This window comes from Vipera berus (assembly GCF_964194415.1).
Source record: "Vipera berus genome assembly, chromosome: 1".
NCBI classification, from domain to species: Eukaryota; Metazoa; Chordata; class Lepidosauria; order Squamata; family Viperidae; genus Vipera; species Vipera berus.
The window spans coordinates 97,392,920-97,406,236 of record NC_138202.1 but is presented as its reverse complement, the minus strand read 5'-3'; the positions used below and the strand labels follow the sequence as shown (position 1 = coordinate 97,406,236).

Genomic DNA, 13,317 nt, shown 5'->3' with positions numbered 1-13,317 from the left:
TGTTTAGTGATGCTATTTTGTTTTAATTTTTGTTTTGTGTGCAATTATGAAAATTAACCGCAGTAATCATTGGCATGGATTAATATTATTCTGCAGTGTTCATACATATAAGCAGTAGAGAGGACAGCATATCTTAGGGTTCTCTCCATAAAAAAAATGGAAAAGGTGGGTTTACACGGGGAAAGCAAGCAAGGGTATTGCACCAAGCTTGATCATTTTAAATGTAGTGCCTGGCTTGGAGGACACAAAAATCATCCAACAATGGAAAAGAGAGGAACTGCAAGAAAGATGGAAAAGTGTTGAACCATTATACTTCCTCTTAAATCAGAGATCTTTCCAAGTGCAATTTGGTGTATAGATATAATGCATTCTGCTGTGAAACTAGCTGTACTCCATTTTTTTTCAACAACAACAACCATTCAACAGCAGCACAAAAGTGATCAGGATTTTGTATACAGTTGTAACCTACTGAGAACTTAAATATCTACATGGGATCCTCTCATTTATAGCACATGTATGAGGCAATCCAAAGAGAGCCATCTGTGCCTAGCAGTATCAGATATGACAAATGGTACATTTTTTCCCTTTTTGCACAAATGGGACTTTCTTTTCTTCTGACTTTCTGTTTTCAATCCTACCAAAAACAACACACTCCCATTCTATATTTGCAGTATAGCTTTGTGACTCTGCTAAGCTGTTTAGTGATGCTATTTTGTTTTAATTTTTGTTTTGTGTGCAATTATGAAAATTAACCGCAGTAATCATTGGCATGGATTAATATTATTCTGCAGTGTTCATACATATAAGCAGTAGAGAGGACAGCATATCTTAGGGTTCTCTCCATAAAAAAAATGGAAAAGGTGGGTTTACACGGGGAAAGCAAGCAAGGGTATTGCACCAAGCTTGATCATTTTAAATGTAGTGCCTGGCTTGGAGGACACAAAAATCATCCAACAATGGAAAAGAGAGGAACTGCAAGAAAGATGGAAAAGTGTTGAACCATCTTCCTTAACATTATCTATTCTGGTTATAGATAATGACCTCAAGAGGAAGAGGGATGTACAGAGAAAGCAAAGGATTTGTCCCTCTGCCTGTCTCTGAGTTTGCTGATCTTAGACCATCACTTTTCTCTGCAGGGCGCAGCAAGATAGGTATTAAATTTGCTTATCCCTATCATGTATTTCCTAAAGTAAATATCTTTTTCTAGTAAAGCTATTAATTTTCTTACGTATCCTTGTTCAAGTTAGATTCCCTCTGTCAACAGTATTAATACAAGCAAAGAGATTACGGTATGCTGCCACAATTATTTTTCCCAAACAAAAGGGAAGAACTTTGGGACAATAAGTAAGTGAGAGAAAGGAGAATGAAATTAGGAAAGAGAATTGGTTCACTTGAAGTCATCTGGGAAGAGCAAAGTTCCTGATGAGGATGAGAAGAAAATACTGTAAACAGAGAAGAAAACAGAAAAGAAAAATAAAGGATGCTATAAAATCAAGCAGTGCATGTTTTACAATTGAATAAAAGTGCATGTACTCTTTTGTCTTCTTCAGACTCCTAGAGCTGAAAATGAATGGTGCTGCTTGTTTCTTTCCCACTCCTCATTTTTCTCTGAAGACACCTTCATTATTTTTTACCAGTAAATGGTCACTTGTCTCCTGATGCAAAGTAATCCAAGATGCTGCATTGAAAAGACATTTTTTCTGTATGAAGTAAGTAGCCCTTTCTTTAACTCAACAGCACCCCTAGATCTCAGATAGGGCTGAGACAACTTCTTACAGAAATAACAAACCATCCCATAAACTCTGCAGGGGGCATGGGAGGAGGAGGAGGAGAAGTGAGAGGGGGAGGAGAAGGAGGAGGAAAAGTGAGAGGGGGGAAGGGGGAGGAGGAGGAGAGGAAGAAGAAGAAGAAGAAGAAGAAGAAGAAGAAGAAGAAGAAGAAGAAGAAGAAGAAGAAGAAGAAGAAGAAGAAGAAGAAGAAGAAGAAGAAGAAGAAGAAGAAGAAGAAGAAGAAGAAGAAGACGACGTTAGTAGTAGTTAGGATGGCATAGGGGACATTCTGGTTTTTTTTCTTTTTAACTTTTTGGACTTGTCATGAGCTTGTAAATGACCTGGGAGCCATCATCCCAGGCAAAGAGCTGTTTGTCTCTGTGATTATAATGAACCATAGCATGATTTGACTGACGTTTGGGAAAACGAAGTACTGTGTTTTCATACGGACTGATGACATCTAAGGTGTCATGAATACATTCTATTTGAGAGACACCACGCCCTGGTGAGTTGTATACAACATAGAGGGCACCACACATCATGAAAGCAGCTTCTGCATTCTGGCTTCTGCAGGATGTATCCCATGTATATTCCACAGTCATGGTTGCATGGTTGATTTTAGTAATCACAAGCTTTCCAGCAGTATCTGGTTCTGCATGGATTGCCCATAATCCTAGTTCATCCACAGCTAAGTCTATTTTAGTAGAAGGGTGAAGTTCGTAGGCAGGTATCTCTCCAGCACCCGATAGCAGCATCTGATCAGTTGTATTTCTGTTCTGAATATCAAACTTAATTATCTCGTTTAAGGAGCCATATCTATGATAAAAAAGAAATCCATTATATATAGCATGGCCTGTTCCTTGCCAGGGAAATGGTAGTGCAACCCTGTGAGCCAGTTGTTTCGCACCACTTTCAGCAAAGGATCGAATATTTGCAAATTCCATAACAATTTTATTCTTTGTTCCAGTGAAGAAGTAAATCTTTTGGTAATTCTTGCCAGGGTCTTTCAACCATGAGCCCATTGCCTCTCCAGACCTTTTGACTATCTTTAGTGATTTGAAGCCTGTGATCATGTAGTTGCAGCCTTAAAAAAAGATAAACAATAGTCCGTCAACAAAATTTTAAAAATAAAATAAACATTTTAATTGCTTTTCTATTTATCTTTTTATCTTCTGCAAGCTGCCCAGAGTTCACCTATCTGGAGATGAGTAGCATATAAATTTAACAAACAAAAAAAACTATTCTGATATAATATCTCAATATCTTACTTGCATGAACATAAATGAAGGGAGCATACATTAGTCACTGATTTTGGCTGTTTAGTTGTCATCATTCACAATCCTTTTTTCATGTTTGCCCATTGAAATAATTAACATGTTATTTTACAGCAGGGGTCTTCGAACTTGGCCCTTTTATGACTCGTGGACTTCAACTCCCAGAATTCCTTAGCCAGTCACACTGGCTGAGGAATTCTGGGAGTTGAAGTCCACGAGTCATAAAAGGGCCAAGTTTGAAGACCCCTGTTTTACAGGGTCTCTCTTCTGTTGCTGTTCCTAGATGGGCTACAATCCCTTCTCTCAGAGGCCACTGGGACTAAATAACATGTACTGTAGGAAGAGTAGCTCTTGAGGTTGCAAAGTTGTATGCTACCCTTATAAAATTTACATATTTCACAAGAATCCATCAAATATTCACATCTGGGGAGCATGAATGTCCTTGTTTTTCCACTCTGTCTTTATTTTACTTTCCTTTTGAACTGAGTCTTTTTAAGATAGCCTAAGAATAGAAACTTTTTTTCCTTTTACTTATTTAGTAAGTTACTCAGGGAGCCACTTAGGGCTGAAAGTATGGTATTAAGGCTTGAATCATCATTTCATTAAATAAATATATTTAGTCTCTGTTCCTCCACAACATGGCTCATTTAATACAATAATTCTGCTATCTTATTTTGGTTGAAAAGTCAGGAGTCAGAAAATTCTTCATGTTATATTGGCATTTGTATTATTAAAAAAGATGCATAAGCAGTAATATATTCAGACTATGGAGCCTATCTTAATATAACACACACACACATATAGGCCCTTTTAAAATGGATTTTCTTTCTGATTTTTTTAAAAAAATTATCAGAATCTGAATTTAAAACCTAATGCATTCAAATTTATATACTTTTATATAGTTAGTTACAAGTTCAGCTATATATACTGTGTATGAGTGCATATCATACACAGCAAGTAAATAAACACACACAGGCAAACTGTTTGAGGGAAATAATAGATATCTGAGTCCACAAAGGCATTGTTTTGAATGCGAGAAAGAACAGAATCAAGAAAAGTCCATGTAATTAATCTTCAACTCTGGCTTGACATTAGAGTATCTCTAAAAAATAAAATAAAATCCTCCTTTCCTATTAAGAAAACAGTGCATGGAATTTGATATAGACGGAAGGTTTGTTAAAGACTTGCTGGATTCCAGAAATAAATAAATAAATAAGTAAATAAGTAAGTAAATACATACATACATACATACATACATACATACATACATACATACATCCCTCAAAGTAAACAAGACATTCAGGAAGAATGCTGTAGTACAGAGGTCCCCAACCTTTTGGGCACCAGGGGCCAGTTCTGTGGAGAAATATTTTTCCACAGACCAAAGTGGTGGTGGTTTCATGTGCTGCCTGCATCCCGCAGAGGAGGCTTTGCTTGTTTGCACAGCCCAGTTGCTGGCATGTTGCAGCCCGGTGCCAGTCCATGGACCGGGGTTTGTGAACCCCTGCTGTTGTAGAGAACATAAAACAGCCTCTGCCATATTACTACCATCCTGGTTAGAAGATTGATCCAAATTAATTGAAAGGAATGGAAATGTTTCCATTCCGTAGAAGAAGAGTTATGTTGTTGGATCCCAATGGCTGGTGCTTATGTTTGAGACGTGACTAATGGTCATATAACTAAATGGAGGTTTTCTGCTTAATTTCAAAACAGGACAAATGATGCTTGTGCCCCATTACAACAACATTTAAAATAAAGCATCCTTGATTGAAAATAGTGGTTGAAGACATTTGTTTGCGCAGTTCTTCAATCTGTCAGTCTTAGGCGTGGAAACGTTCACAACAGAGGAGTATTCTGATCAGCCTGCAAGATAAATTTTGTGCCTGCAAAGTAACTCTCATCAGAAGGAACTGGATTAACAGATGGTACAATCTGAATCTGTAATATGAATTCAGGGAAAGGAGATTGAGGGTTCGATCCTGCAAAAATGGAAACATGGCCCTGAAGAATGTGTTGGCCCCCAGTCTGTGGAACACATCACCTTTGGAAACATATTTGGTATCCTTTCTGTTGAGATTTTACAAAACTGTTAAGATAATACCGTTTCAACAGGTGTTTCTAGCTCAATTTTGATTATAAGATAACTGTACTGTTGCATTATTTTTGCTGGCTATGTTTTTCATTATAATTTGATTACCGTACTTGCATATGCTTTTAACTCTATTAATATAAACTTCTAGAAGTCTTGGGAGCTATACATAAATATATCTAAAATATATAGATCAGTCCAATTTTGGTCTATATGTTTTGCACAGAAGAGATTTGTGAATTTATGTACTACAAAACACAGATTTTTCATTACAGTTTCTTTACAAATATGAAAATATTCTAAATATATTTTATTCTTACATTGCATTTTATTTTTCAGTGTTTATCACTGATTCTGAAGAACTCCATTTTAATCTGAACATTGAACAAAAGGGATAAACTAATTCAGATTGAAATTTTAGAACGTCCCTTTTATAGTTAGTAGCAAGCATAAAATGAACTTTCTATATTGGCAACCCTGAAACCATATTTACTTACATAGCAAAATTTTCTTAGCTGATCTAGACAAATGTCTAATTTAGTCAATATTTGGTTTAAAGAAAGTAGAGAAATTTGTCTATGCCTCAAAAAAAGTTCTAACTTAAAAAGACTTGTCAAAATAATAGAATAGCAATTTGAAGTTCAATAGGTTAAGCCAGGCATGTCAAACTCGCGACATCACGTGACGTCGCACAACATATCGGAGGTTTTTCTCCATTGCCAGCAATGGGGTGGGCACGGTTTCTGATGACATGTCCAGCCAGCGGGCCGCCAGTTTGACACCCCTGGATTAAGCTGCAGTTTTAGTTCAAATCAAAAAATAAATTCATTCAAATCTGTAGGGCTTAAATCTGAGCCAGAAGAATTACATTGCTAGTCATGAATGGACAGAGCTTCAGTTTTCGGTTGCATCAATGTTTAGAGAAGGATAGGGATTCAGTATTGTATTATTTCAAAAATGAAATTAGAGTTTCTTTTCAGAAAGAAACTGTGTGCTGTAATTTTTATTAGAGTATTGGGAGCATCAAGGTGTACTTAACTTATTATAAATATTAGTATTGGCCAGATAATTTAGTATAGACATCTCTTGTCAGATGACATTACTTGTTAGGCTCTATCAGATGTTTGTTAATTCAGCTTAAAGTACTTAAGATATTTTCAGGAAGGAAAATTTCCTTATGTATGTTTATTTTTATTGTTTCCATTACATTTTCCCCTGTTTATTGTTTCCAAATGTTTGGCAATAGGTTCCCCCTCCTTGTTTATGACCTATTTTCTTCGTTTTTATTTTCTAAATTTAACTTAGGCATCAAGGAATGTTAAAATGAATATATTAGCAAATTCAGTCTTGAACATTCAGGAGTGGAGGCATACAATAATGCATTAAAATAATTTTCATATCTTCAGGTAATTTTATGTGCAGTATAGTGTCATATTATTGTAAGAGTAGCAAAAGTTTTTAAAACACTGACTGAGACTGTTGCCATCATTTTTTTATGAAATTGATTTTAGGCATGTACTAAGTATCATTCTTGCAAAGCAGGAAGTCCTCAGCTTGCAACCCTTCATTTAGTGGTATCTGAAGTTACAACAGCCCTGAAAAAAATGACTTACAACTAACCCTTGCACTTATGACCATTGCAACATCCCTGTGATCACTTGATCAAAATTCAGACACTTGGCAACTAGCATGTGTTTACGATGGTTGCAGCATCCTGGGATCACGTGATCATCACCATCTGCAACCTTCCCAGCTGGCTGTCGAGAAGCAGTCAATGCCAGAGGCTCAATTCACTTAACAACTGCATGATTTACTTAATGACTGCTTTGATTCACTTAACAACCGTGCAAAAAGTTGTGAAGCTGGGCACAACCCACTGCACAATGGTCGTGCTTAGTAATGGAAATGCTGGTCCAACTATAGTTTTAAGTTAAGGAGTATGTGTACATTGCACGCATGAGTCCAACTACGAAACCATAAGTATACATTTTCAATATTATGAGTAGACTGCTCTTACTTGCATTCAGCATGAGCTTGACCTTCTTTTTGGACTCTTGTTCTTCTGTTAGCTGCTGTTCCAAAAGCTCTTCATCAATGTCCACACATGGGGTGGGGGATTCCTTTGCAGATTCAAAGTAGTCAATGTCTCGTTGAGCTCTTTCCACTCTGCTTAGCAAATGGTCTATATCATTCTTTAGCTCAGTCTTTAAAATGTTGAAGCCTTCTAGTTGTGACATCAGCTTCTTTGAAAACTGCCGGAATTCTTCTACATAATCAGTTATATCTTGATTGCATTTGTTCAGTCGGTTCTTTAGTTAGAACACAGAAATAGTCAGTTTAAGAGTTGGCTCCAAATTCAGTGTTTACTAGACCTCTGCATGGTTCAAACAATATTGCTTAATACTTGCATGACTGTACCATCTCTCTCCTGTTTGTTAAAGAAGGCATATATCTTTGTTCAGGCTTCAGTACAAACTTATAAAATGATCCAGCTGTTTTAAACATTGCAGTAAAAATTTCTCTCTGTTAGGGATTTGAAGCCTGAAAAAGGCATATCTGCAATAGTAAGTAGTTGAGAGCTGTTGTTCTTGTTCACACAAGTCTGAAACAATTCTGAATAATTTATATAATATATACTGTACATCCCTAAAATTAGTCCAAATATTTGTTTTTATTTCATTAAAGAAATTTACATGGCCACGTCTCCAGGTGACTTTAAAAGGTAAAGGTAAAGGTTCCCCCGCACATGTGTGCTAGTCGTTTCCAACTCTAGGGGCCGGTGCTCATCTCCGTTTCAAAGCCGAAGAGCCAGCGCTTGTCTGAGGACGTCTCCGTGGTCATGTGGCCGGCATGACTAGACGCCAAAGGCGCATGGAATGCTGTTACCTTCCCACTGTAGTGGTCCCTATTTTTCTACTTGCATTTTTATGTGCTTTCGAACTGCTAGGTTAGCAGAAGCTGGGATGAGTAACAGGCGCTCACTCTGTTACGCGGCACTCGGGATTTGACCCGCCAAACTGCCGACCATCTGATCGACAAACTCAGCGTCCTAACCCACTGAGTCACCGCATCCAGGTGACTTACAGGAATATAATTATAGGCAGTCCTCAATTTATGGCCACAACTGAGGGAAAATTTTATGTTGCTAAATGAGAAATTTGTTAAGTGAGTTTTGCCCCATTTTACAACTTTTCTTGGCACATTTGTTAAGTAAATCACTGCAGTTGTCAAGTTAATAGTATGGTTGTTAAGTATCCTCATTGACTTTGCTTGTCAGAAAGTCGCAAAAGGTGATCATATGACCCCGGGACACTGCAATTGCCACAAATGTGAATCAGTTGTCAAGCATCTGAATGTAAATCACGTGACCATGGGGATGCTGCAACTGTCATAAGTGTGAGAAATGGTCATAAGTCACTTTTTTCAGTACCGTTGTGACTTTGAACGGTCACTAGGCAGACTGTTGTAAGTTGAGGATTACCTATATTCCTTTCCATTTTAACTGAATTCATGTAATGCTCTTCCATCCCCAATAATTCTAATTTCTGCTTAGCCTGTCCACGACTCTCATTATTCCGAGATCAACATGACGGGAACAAACTCTAAAGTGCAGAGGATCAGAGATGTAGAAAGTCCCACTGAGAAATTGCAAGGCAACCACAATAGGCTTTCTGAATATAAAAACACTCCAGGAATTGCCTGACCTTCAACTGACATTTTTTCAGATCAGATTCACACAATGAAATACTTCTCCCTTCCTCAGAGTCAATCATTGTGTTATCTGGTCTCTGAGTCCCAGTACCTCATTCAAAACAAACTGGCAATACATTGGGGGGAAATCCAGGGTTGTGAATAAATGTTTTAGACAGGGAGTTCAGTGCAGTGTTGGCTCAAGGTGTGAGTGTTCCTGTGTGCCACTGAGATTTGCAAATATGAATTTCTTATATTTACATAAAACAGATACTTAAGTACAGTACTTGATTTCTGAAGTGGACATTTAAGTATATAATGTAATTATCTGTTGTTTTTTTAAAAAAAATAAGGGGTCACTTTCCCATTTTGGAGCTTAAAGGATGTTAGGCAATAGCTTTCTGTAGAATTTCAACAACAGCATAATCTTTTCATTTAAAGAGGTTGTAAAAATAGGAGTTGTGCTGGCAAGGGATACAGTGAGGCCCCTGCTGATCCAAAAGCTGCACAGCTGGAAAAGTGGGGGAGCTAAAGAAAAGAGGCATCTGAGAACCCTTCTTGGGAATTATGAGTTGCAACTCTTCTGTAGACAATTTGAGGAAAAAAGCAAACCATTTCTGTATTGAAATTGGGAACACAGAGACCATGTGAACATTTATTTGTAAGCAAAAATAATACCATCTACAAGTATTTGGATGGCTATAAATTCATGGAAGGAGGAATTATGAGAACATTGATTGTTCTCACTCAACCTGTAATTTAATATTTCACAAGCTAATATATTCCATGTGTGTAGGATTACACATTCTGTCACCCCCCCCCAAATACATAGCCAGTAGGAAGGCTAATCTACAAAAGAGTGATTTTGCACATTTGATTTCAGCAGCAAATACTTAGCCAAGTGTCACTTCCTCCAGCAGTCCTATGGATTTGCTCAAACGAAACAAGGAAGTAATTAATCAAGATGCATTTTCTCCCAGAGTCTTTAGGCCCAATTCCTTTAAATCCTTTATCACTTTTTTATTATTTTAATTCCATTTATATCCCGCCCTTCTCCGAAGACTCAGGGCGGCTTACAAGCTTAGCAGTAGCCTTCATTCTATGTATATGCCTGCTTATTAGGGCTTTCACACACACCCCAAGCGGCATTATTACAAAGTCAGCTTAATTGCCCCCAACAATCTGGGTCCTCATTTTACCTACCTCGGAAGGATGGAAGGCTGAGTCAACCTTGAGCCTGGTGGGATGCGAACCTGTACTAATTGCAGGCAGCTGGTGTTACTTAAGGAGGCATTAGCCCACTGCTCCACCAAGGCTCATCATCCATAAAGGATAATTAATTCATTCTGTTATTAATTTCTCCCTGCTTTCCCAACACTCTTCTCCAAAAAGATAAGATTTGACATAAGTTGATAGTTGTTCAGGTTGGCGGAGTCAAAAGATAGTCTCTTGAGGCATTAACTTTTTTTCTGGCATAAAAATAACACTATGTCAGGCAACTGTCAACCTTTTAGATACAGTACCAGGAAAAAAAAGCTGGATTCCCCACCACCTCTGTTCAACACGCAACCAATTACACTAGATGATCTTGCTTTATGAAATGACCACATTGCCACAGTTCATAAACTGTTCAGAGAACACTGGCCTCTCAAAAACAGGGGGGAAAAACAGGAAAAGAAGGACAGCTGTCTCAGCAGTAGTTACACTGCAGTCTTTTGGGCTTTTTGTTTGGTCTCTGCTGGTTTGCATGAAGTTTACTCCAAGTAGGGAAGACATATATTTGCCTGGGGAAAGAGGCAAACCTGGGATAAGAGCTGCTGAATACAAGGGCACATGGTTTAAATGCACACATAAATTAATTTAACCACATATGACACAACATAAACATTTGCGAACCCAGAGACCCTGGATGTTGTTTATTCACAGTATCCCCACTTAAGTGTGGCTAATAGTGGGGAATCGTGTGGCCCAGGAATTTCTTCAGGGCACAGAATTCCCTCTTTGACATTATAAAATATTCAAAAAAAAGTTATTCTAATATGCATGTAAAATTGTCAATTTTAATGAAGGTGCTATTTTATGTTCAGCAGTCTGGCAGATTCATAGAATTGTTTTAAGAAATATCTGGTATTTATACTCCAGAATTAACTATAAACATTTAAATATTATTTACCTATATTGGATTTCCAGATGAATAAACGTAGAAGTTTAGCACATAGTTCCTGTTTGAGGAGCACCTGGAATATTTCTGGCATTTAATGTTATGTAAACATAACCATAACCATAACACAATGTTATGTAAACATAAGCTGCTAAAGAGTAAGAATATACCTACTTCTATACTGTTCTTCCACTTGGATCATCATTAGCAAGTATCTGAGATATAATCTAGCCATTTTTAGCTTAAGTATGCACTCTCTCCCATCATCTTCAAATGAAGAGCTAGACTTTATCAGAATTTTACTCACTGGAGATGTGCACATTTTACAGGGTAATAAATTTATTACGAGCAGCAGTAATCCTAGCTTCCTTTCCTAAACAACAGCCCACTTGGTTGTTAAACTGCATAAAAAGCTAGTTTATTTTAAATGAAAACCGTTGATTTCCCCCAAACTGCTGGTATACAAGTCCCGTACAAAGAAAACAATTCCTACAACTCTAATTGTATAGATGGTACCTACCTCCATCGAGATTACTCGGCGATCTATATAATGCACCAGTTCAGCATCTTGCATAATATATTGTGCTTCTATTCTGATGCATGTAAAAAATGAAACAAGTAAGAATCCAAGCTGTATTGCTGCCATTCTTTCATTAAATCTTCAGAAGTAACTGAAAGGCAACACTCCAAAACTAACAAGCGCAGTAAAGTTTCTCTAGCACAGTGATGTATATGTGCACACATAAAGAGACAATCTGCATGCAAAGTCTGAATTATTTAAAATGGCTGTTCAGGTTCCTACAGTTTCTCATTAACACCGTAAAGTTGTGCAAACATCTCAGCAAGAGGTTTGTTTCTGGAAGCCAATGGAGTGCTTTCCAGGATATGATCTTTTGATTGGACCCAGATGTTTAGAACTGAACTGTACAACTCACTTAGATTAATAACATGGAACAAAAGCAAATGATTTTGTTTTTGTTGGATGTGACTCTCCTTTCTTTCCTCCTAGTAATCTTCATCAGTGTACAACACTGATAAAGTTCAGTTCATAGAATCTGCAATAGAAGTAGCCATCTTGCAAACACTCCACTTTTTAAAAGTTTTTTGATATGCTGCATTTGCAAAACATTGCTTAGCTGTGCAGTAAGGAGGGTGGGATAGAAACACACCAGTATAAACCAGTGTAAGATAATATCCTTTCTTCATCATAGTTGAAGAATGTTTTGGTGATGGATATATTTCAGAGAGACTGATTCCAGTGGAATTGCCCCAACTGCAGTATTTGCATAAACTCTGTTCATAACATTATGCAAGAGCTTATGCATTAACATGCCTTAGAGGTCTTGAGGGTGTTTTTGTTTTTTCTATTTACAGAGGGGGGCACCCTTTTTGTCTAGTGATTACATTTGCCTTTTAAAAAAAATGTTTTTACAAAATGTCTGCCAGAAGGGCCATGTCTCCTCCTGACTGTTAAAGGGAAAAATCAAGAAAATTGAGGCAGGGTTAGAAAGGGGAGGCAGTGCGATATTTTGTACTGTTTTTCTAAGCCTTACTTTTTCCACAACTGGAAAAACAAAAAGCATGAAATATAATTTAATGTTTTGTTTTAAATTTTAAGCTATTGCTATTTAGCTTTTACTTCCTGAGTTTCTTTAAAACTATGCAATAAGTATGTAATAAAATTGTACATTGCTATTCACAGTATCAAACTATGTAATCTCAAATACCAGGTGTTATGTTGTGGTTTCTGGTTAGCAGGAATGAAGACACAAGGTTGGGTACAGAGAAACTCATTCTTTATTTCTTGATGGAATTGTACTCAGGCTTGGGCTGCTCCCAGCCCCAATATTTAGCCAAGCCCTATGGTAGCAGCTAATAAGATTGAACCCGCACTTGGTGCCTTAGGCTGACCAATTGCAGGCCTGGAGACGGCCTGTCTGGGTTGCTGGAGAGCCGTTAGCTCTCCAGCAACGCACGTGGTGTGGTACCCAAAAGCCCAGTACATAACACCAGGGTCATAGAATTATTGAATACAGTGGTTGAAGGAGGCTTTGGAAATCAACTGATCCAGTTTTTCTCAATCTTGGCAACTTTAAGACATGTGACTTAACTCTCAGAATCCCCCTGCCAGCGCACATCTTAAAATTGCTAAGTTTGAAAAACTCTGATCTAGTCTGACTAGGCTGAACTGCACAATTAGGTCATGACAAAATTGTGCACAAGTGCAAGTCCACGGTTACAAGCTTAAATAATCAACGTGGAACACCTTTCACCTTCCTGGGGAAGGTAGTACTTTCATCTGAAAAACCTCTCATTTTTTCTTTTGTAATTCAT

At 37.5% G+C, this 13,317-nt stretch overlaps 1 protein-coding gene across 1 annotated transcript; it reads right to left on the bottom strand.

Annotated features, from left to right (window-relative positions):
- Nucleotides 1-504: 504 nt before the first annotated feature.
- Nucleotides 505-11,629, bottom strand: OLFML1 (olfactomedin like 1; the record flags this gene model as incomplete). The annotated part of the gene is made up of 3 exons (XM_081315076.1): nt 505-2,853; nt 7,150-7,441; nt 11,504-11,629. 3 exons carry the CDS (start codon nt 11,627-11,629, stop codon nt 2,075-2,077), a joined length of 1,197 nt encoding a protein of 398 aa, XP_081171202.1. The 3' UTR covers nt 505-2,074.
- Nucleotides 11,630-13,317: the final 1,688 nt, after the last annotated feature.